At 34.8% G+C, this 8,447-nt stretch overlaps 1 protein-coding gene across 1 annotated transcript; it reads left to right on the top strand.

The window, feature by feature from the left end:
• Positions 1–427: 427 nt before the first annotated feature.
• On the top strand, positions 428–8,278 carry LOC108372478 (neprilysin-like; the record flags this gene model as incomplete). The annotated part of the gene is made up of 4 exons (XM_017628183.1): positions 428–491; positions 3,376–3,402; positions 6,656–6,798; positions 8,114–8,278. Coding segments are annotated over exons 1-4 (399 nt in total), but the record flags the coding sequence as incomplete, so codon positions are not given.
• Between the last annotated feature and the right edge of the window lie 169 nt (positions 8,279–8,447).

The following is an 8,447-nucleotide window of genomic DNA, read 5'->3' as shown; positions in this document are numbered from 1 at the left end:
GATACATTAATTAATACTACATTAAAAATGTGAGTTATTAAATAAATGAATAAAATACACAAGATAATTATATACAAGTCTTTTAAACAAGTAAAAATATATATGAGAATTCAAATCCCTTTCCTTAGGTCTGATTTAATTGATTACGATTTCCCAGATTTTCCGATGAAGGAATTCTCAGCAATTTCGAAGAAACTTGATTATCGAATAACTCTTTCCAGGTGGAAGCAAATTGCGTGCAGTCGTCTAGGAGATGTTTAGCAGTTACTGATGTCGAAGAGAGGTATTGGCAAGGAGGTTACCTCAAACCATTTAAAATATGTGAATATGTTATAAGTTTGTGTGTTATATGGAGGCGGATGAAAGTAGTAATATTATAGGTCCGGCATGCGGTTGGGTAGTTTGTTTTACTACCGGTAGGAACAACATGTGTGAAGTTGTCCTGGAAAGTATTCCATTCCACAGTTCTTTTGATATTGAGGTATTCATTGGTAAAAGAGAAAATGTCTTTGTTCACCATATAATCAAAAGTGTGAAGTGGTTCAGTTGCGGCCAGGGTGGGCAAAAACTCGGAGTTCGAGCGAGCGAGCGAGCAAACTCCTACTCAATGCCTCGCAGACAACGAGGCGCTCGCAGCTCGTACTCGTAGCAGCAATGAGGCGAGGCTCGCGCTCCTATTAAACGAGCGAGGCTGTTGCGTGTTGCCTCGCTTGCAGTGCGAGGCGAGTAGCTGTCTGTATACTCNTCTAGGAAAGACGAATGAGCGACGAGCGAGCGCTCCTAGTGTACTATACAACACATGCAATTTTGTGCATAAAAATGTGGGAATGTATGTCAATAGATTATGTACGAAAGTATGTTAATAATTGTATGTACATATGCATATATATATGTGAAGTATTATATTAGGGCAGCATTTAAAACAACAAATAAAATTGATTACATACATAAGCATAGATTATGGAATGAATTATTTTTTAGAGTTATATTCATACATGTGTACACACATAACATGCATATTTATATATGTTTGTATGTACGTATTTATGTATATATGCATTTATATATGTATGTACATATGCATGTATTTTGTCTTTACAGAGAAAAGTAAGTAACGAAGATATTATAATCGTTTGTGCCGCAGAAACAAAAAACAAGTAAGCACTTGTTAACACCCCCAAAATAGTTTGCTACTTGTAGCAGTTATGCTGTATACCTGAATGAAATATAGTCCTTGGTGAAAAAATTTATTTGTGGCCTGTTGTTCAAGGACATATGTACATATGTATGCATGTATATATGGATATGTAGACATGGGAAAATTTGCGTAAACAAAGAATAGAGACCGGTTCGCATACAACTTTGGCGTTGCGTTGGAGTCGAATTTCAAAGCAGCCAGCTGTTGCAAATAAATAAAATAAAATGAAATGTTTTTTCCTGTTAATCAAATGAAGGCAAGAAATATAATTTTTCATGCAATTATTGATATGAAATATTAATTTATCTCTCGTTAATATGTTAATTTACTGGCCAAAGTAGTCTCTGCCAAGCTTCATTGTAGAACGCATTCTTTTAACTTGCGTTCTCTCAAACCAACGCCTACTAACCAGCCTAAATTATCAAATAGTGGTTTGTATTATCCTACATACATACATACGTATGGGGGCTAAACCAGGAATATTCATTTGAAAGTGCTGATGTCCTACTCATTTATGAAATGAAAGACAAAATAATGATTTTTATAAATATATATTCTCCTTTATACATATGTAACATAGTTACTTAGCCAAATTACTAAGTAATTACTTGTATGTAAGAATACAAAGACAAATTATTTATGAGAAGCATTGCCCCTTACATATTGAAAAAAAGTAATAAAAGCTCTCAAAAAAGCAAAATCGCTACAGCGAAAAAAGTGTTTGAAAAACCGCATAAATTCAAATCCGCATAAAAAAGAACCGCATAAAAAGAGACCTAAGTGTATAAGTTGAAATTTTATAAGAAATTATTGAACATTAAAAACAATATACCTACATAGGTATGTATGTACATATGTGCTTACCTAGTAGATAAAACTGGTCAAAATAGCACGAATCTATTCTTCTGTGCATGAGAATATATACATAAATATATACAAACATATGATGTGCTCGTTTACTCGCCTCATCTGCCACGCTCGTTTACTCGCCTCGCTCATCTGCTGCTGCAAATGAGTGCCTCGCTCGCAACGACGGCCTCGCGAGGCCGCTCTACTCTTGCGCTGCCCTCGTTTGCTTACTCGCTCGCTGGCTGCGCAGTGCGTGCGCTCGTACTTAACGAGTGCTCGTTTGCAAACAGCCTCGTTTGTTGCTCGTGAGTTGCGCTAGCTCAGAGCAAACTAACGAGCGGGCGAGGGGCTAAAATGAGGCAAATCCGAACCCTGGTTGCGGCTTCTTTTGCTTTTTGATCAGCAAACTCGTTGCCTTTTATTCCGGCGTGACTAGGAATCCACATACCTAATTTTAATTTGATATTGGTTTTCTATTGGTGGCGAGCTGCTTTGGGGGCCGGAATCGAGGTGGTGGCGTTAATCCTTTTTTTTTTTTTGGTGTACTCTAAACATCTCAAAATCGTTGATTTGCGAGCATTCAATGCTGCTAAAGAGGATTCAAGCAAGATGCTGTTGTAGCACATGAACAATTTTGGAATAAGCCGCATAGTTGTATACTCTTTCTTGGATGCTAGGCAGCCCAGTTTCCGCGAAAATGCAATAAGTGGGTGATGTAGGAAAGACTCTGGTCTACTTCGAACAGCTGCGTGGTAAACAGGCGATACCAGTTTCATGTTTCTCATTCCGCACAGGTTATATATGGGTAAACCATAATACATTTTTAAGAGGATCAGGGATCTCGTAATGTCTAGTAAACTCGTTGTATGAATAACTCTGTGTTTGAATGACATATTAGAGATGGGCGATCTCGTGACTTTTGAGGAACAATAGCATTTGTGACTGTGACTTTGCAGTCACAGTGATTTTCATCCGTGACTGTGACGAGGACAGTCACAAAAAAGTTGCAAAACATAAATCTTTTACCGAGTGTACTAAGGACCATTATTCATTTATTTGACATCATTTTATTTTCGTCGTTTCTTTTGGGTCATTCGCACTCGTTTTTAATGGTGTGAAATTCTAATATCAAACAACATTGATCAGATTTTAGTCTTAGACTATGTTCAAACAGGCCAATTAGCTGAGGCAATTAAGCTCTAAATTGCGGCATTGAGTTTGGTGTTCACACACACGTCAGCTGCCCAATTAGCGATACGAAATCAGCTTTTGGATTACCTACAGTGATGGAAAAGTTGTTACAATCGTACCTTTATTTAGTTTGAAAGTAAATTCGGTACAAGCACAAACTTTAGGTACCTTTGGAACNAATTCGGTACAAGCACCAACTTTAGGTACCTTTGGAACGTAGCCAAACAGCTTCTCAGGATATCAGTTCCTATTTTTACTGACATTTCAATGTATTTTCTGGTGCGGGCAACTGGTCTAAAGTTTCCCTCCTTTGGGAAGACGCATACAAATGATATAGAAGGGTGGTCAAAGTAACGCAACTGCAGTTGATTTCGCCAGATAGATGCAAAATATTTCTTTTTAAAATGTCAGATCGAACAACTCTGAGGAAAGTGCTTCACCTTTTCTACAACATAGTTTTGTCTCGCGCTACTCGAAGAGAATCTTTTCATAGCCAAAAATTTGTTTAATGTGAGTACAGAAGTTGATATGGCATCGATGGGAATTGTTACCTCCTATTTTTCTTTATATATAAATACATATTTACTTTTTAGGTACATCTATCTACTTTAAGGGTAAAGTTTACGTAAATTAGATACAATTTTATAATTAAATTTTCCATCCCTGATGGAATATCAGCTGTAAAAGAGGAAAAGAGGACCAGAAACAAACAGCTGATTGCTCTTTGTTCTATAAACATACCTCCAAGTCAAAATTAAACATACCTAGCAGGGTTGCATAGAGAATCTGACACAAATAATTTGAATTTTGTATGATAAAATGGGTAACAATTAAGGCTTAAATTGGTAAAAGGTTCTTAATTGCCAATTGGGTGCCTGTTTGAACATAGTCTTAAAAAACCTGTGATTATAAGGAAATTTCTTAAGGTTAAGTAAATGCGACTACTACTTTATGACAGTCACAGTTCGCGACTGTGACCAGTACTGTTATTAAGGCGCAATCCTGCTTCTAAAATACCAGTGCTGCTGTTATTTTGTAAGTCTGTCACTGTGGCTTTTTGGAAGTTCACAGCAGTTACCCGTGACTTTTGAGTAACCGTGACATAGTCAAGGTACGCAAATATCTTCCACCTATATGGTATCTGTCATGTCAATATTTAGTCTGGCAGCTAGGCTTTTTCTTAGCCATAAACAATGTTCCTTAAATGTAAGACGCTTATCAAAGATAACACAGGTTTACAAAAAAAAAGCGTATGCCTATTAAACCAAACCTATATATCCCTATGTTATTCGACACGCTGAATGCAAATCCGAAGTCCGTTAGTCTGCACCACGTCAGGTTCGTGGTCAGTTGAAGGTCAAGTACGGAAAAATTAATTGAATAAGTCTGAAAATTCATATACATAAGGTTTTACATTCGCTGAACCCGAATCCGAGGTTCGTTAACATCTATAATGTCAGCTTCGAGGTCATGTAAAGGTCAAATAAAGTGAATTTTATTGAATTTTCAGGTTTATTCAATGAATTTTTCCCTACTTGACCTTCAAATGACCACGAACCTGACGTGATGGAGGCTAACGGACCTCGGATTCGCATTCAGCCTATCGTATAACATTGGGATATATAGGTTTGGTTTAATATGCATACACTTTTTTTTGAAAACCTGTGGAACTCCTATAAATTGAATACTATACCTTTTCAAGTTTATAAAGAGAAAATAAAATTGATAATGAGAAATGAAAATTCATATTGGGAATATACAAATTGATAATGAAAAATGTAAATTCACTTTGAGAAAGTACAAATTGATAATGAGAAATGTAAATTCATAATGAGAATATATAATTTGATAATGAAAAATGTAAATTGATATTGAGAAAGTACATATTGATAATGAGAAATATAAATTCATATTCAGAAAATACAAATTGATAATGAGAAATAAGTAGTCCACTTGCAAACAGCGTTATGTGATTTTATAATAGTAAGCCATAAATTTAAAAAAAAACGTCTACATGAACAGGTAACATCCAACTTGTATATTTCTTTTTATTATCTGAAAATTGTGATAAATAAGAGCCTAATAACATTAAAAAATAAAGTCGCAGTCTGGTAGTTTTTGCAAATTGTATATATAAAAATTTAATATACCGAGTTTTGAAACAGTAACTTTTATATAGCTAGCCTTTTTCAGCTTTTCGCGTTCTCTCTTCCATGAAGGTTGGTCTGCTTCTTTTTTAGGACGTCTTCCACTAGGCACCGAAATTACCACGTTTTCTTGCAGTTTTCTAAGTTCATCAGAATATGGAGACTTTCGAGCTTATATAAATAAGTACAATAAATATTATAGCGACTTTTGAAAGTGTATCACAGCGCACGGCAGTGCGCGTAAGTGAAGAAAGCAGCCACAGTAGTATGCTGAAATGACTCGCTTATATATACACGAGATTTGGAAGTTTTTATCCAGACGTCCAATCGACATGTTTGAGATATCGTTGGAAAGGTCTTGCAGAGTGTGTCCAGAAAATGTGTTCAAGCTTCATAAACGATTAACCGGATTCTTAGAAATTAGGCTAAGTATTGCGAAACCAAAAACGTTTTTTGACTTTTGCCGGTTTAAGTGGGCATGTGGGTACACCCAACATATTTAGTGTTATTCTGCCACTACCTTTCAAACGATACCTTATATATTACGCTCCGGTTACTAGTTGGAAAGATATAGAGGTAAATGTGTTTTGGTTCGTGTCTCTACGAGATGCTTTGGTATGTATGTGGCGTCTGTACGTACCTTCATTTAATTTCTTTCAAACTTTCAGGAATTAAAGAACAAAAAATGCGTATAATTTTCGTCACGAAATTGATATCATAAATTTTGTGCTTCTTGTTCAGCTTTCGTCACTCGAAAATTTTACCTCAAAGAGGTGTTTTATTTGATTATTATTACCTCCCTTTTATTAGCTCGGGATGTAACTATGTAATATCGATGCGCCTAAAAGATGCAGTGATTTCTATTCTCAAGTTACATACCTGATCACAGTACGAATGGAAATTATAATAGCGAGGTTTTAGTTTTTTAAACTATAATTTTATTTATTATTATATGTGTGCTCTGGACATCTGTTACCTCGTTTTCATCTTCAGCCGCAGTTTTGACACCATCTGATTGCTGCCTTATTTTCTGAAAGAATTTTTGGGTATTACCCCTTCCCGCCAGCATCTGAAGCTCGTCTTTCTACATCTGTTTCTTTCTGTTGAAAATTCGCCTCTCTTACCTCTTCCCTGGGCCAAAAGATTAGGATGGAAAACACTAGAGAATTACCTTCCGAACTTTATTTTTTACGGTTTTATTCCAAAGAGTCTTTCGATAATATGTACATATATGTTAAACTACATACTTGCAAAAATGTTTGCATTAAAGGTGAAAACATTGCTGATAATGGAGGTCTGAAAGCGGCTTACCACGCCTTTTTGAAATCTGAAGCAACCAAGGATGCCGATATATTGAAGTTACCTGGATTAAACCTGACGCACAAACAACTATTTTTCGTATCATTCGCGCAAGTAAGTTCAAGACGTATCCATCAATGAGCGTTGTCTTATGTCCATAAAGAACTTTTAGCGCACAGGAGAGAAATGCTTTAAGAATTGGCACTGAATCGTCTAAAATTTATGAGATTACATTTTTCCTCGATTTCCAGCATTTTACGAACTATGTATATACATTAGACTGCATCACTCCCCATACAAAAAAAAATCGGTACTATTTTTCCATTGGAATTATAAAATCTACTATATTTTAAGGCGTCCCCCAAAATATTTCGGAAAAATATTAAGATTTAAGTGAGCTGGACCGATTTGAAAATACCTCCAAAAATGGTTTTTTTTATGAATAAAAATAGTTTCTTAAAGATTTTTTTGGAAAAAATGCTGTCAAATGACAAAACGGGTTAAGCTTAAAATATTTGCATAAAAATATTTAAACAAAAATTAAAAAAAAATTTTACGGAATCGCAATGATGATGCTGTTTTTAACATTTTTCAAAGATTAGTATAAGAAAAACTTGAATAACTGAACCCAAACTCTTCCGATTTAGACTTAAGAGGTGTCATTGGAAAGGTATTTTCTCACCCTTTTCATTTATTTGTTAATAAACTTATTCAAAGGATGGAAGAGAAAGGTAGGAGAAACGAACCTCATTCAAAGTTGAATTAAGAAGTTTTGGTATTCGAAAAAAAAGATGGGACACGAATGACGTTTCTTTTGGCCAGAAATATAAACGGTGTGAAAATACCTTTCTACTGAGATCCCATAAGTCTAAATCAGAACATTTTTGGCCCAGTTATTCAAGTTTTCCGTAAATCAATCTTTGAAAAAAGTAAAGAAACAGCATCAAAAATCTCATTCTTACGATTCCGTTGAAAAAATTTTTAAATATTTCTATGTAGATTTTTAAGCTTATTCTAATTTGTCATCAGAGGTGACTTTTTTCAAAAAGTTATTTAAGAAACTATTTTTATTCATAAAAAACTTATGGCCTTATTCATAAAAAATAAAGTAGGTTTAAAGAGCTTTATAAATTGACGTTTTCATACATTTTTCAATTTGTAAACCTTTTATAAAGCTACTTTATTTTTTATGAATAAGGCCATTAATTTTTGGAGGTATTTTCAAATCGGTCCAGCTCACTTAAATCTTAATATTTTTACGCAATATTTTGGTGGACGTCTTAAAATATAATAAATTTAGTAATCCCGGCGGAAAAACTTCAACTTTTTTTGGTGATGCAGTCTAATATACATAGATGTTTTTTTTTTAATTTTTATTAATAACTTGGTATCATAACTTATATTTGTTTAATGCTTTTTCTAACCCCAGGTATGGTGTTCCAGTACTACCAATGAGACGAGTATTTTGCAAATGGAAAAGGATGCTCATGCGCCGTCGCCATATCGCGTCATTGGAACACTTTCGAATACTTTCGAATTTGCTGATGCCTTTAATTGTAAAGAGAATAGCAAAATGAACCAAAATAAAAAATGTGTAGTGTGGTAATTGTAATTGTTAAAATAAAAAGTAATAAAATAATTGATACTTTGTTGTTGTTTTCTTCTTCTTCTTATTTGGCGCAGTAACCGCCTAAGCGATTTTGGCCGAGTCCAAAACAGCACGCCAGTCATTTCTCTTCTGTGCTAACTGACGCCAATTGAAA

The sequence above is a fragment of the Rhagoletis zephyria genome, unplaced genomic scaffold, assembly GCF_001687245.7.
Source record: "Rhagoletis zephyria isolate East Lansing unplaced genomic scaffold, Rhagoletis_zephyria_1.1 Rzeph_scaffold_05795, whole genome shotgun sequence".
NCBI lineage: Eukaryota > Metazoa > Arthropoda > Insecta > Diptera > Tephritidae > Rhagoletis > Rhagoletis zephyria.
The sequence above is the reverse complement of the archived record's forward strand: the minus strand, read 5'-3'. Positions and strand labels throughout refer to the sequence as shown.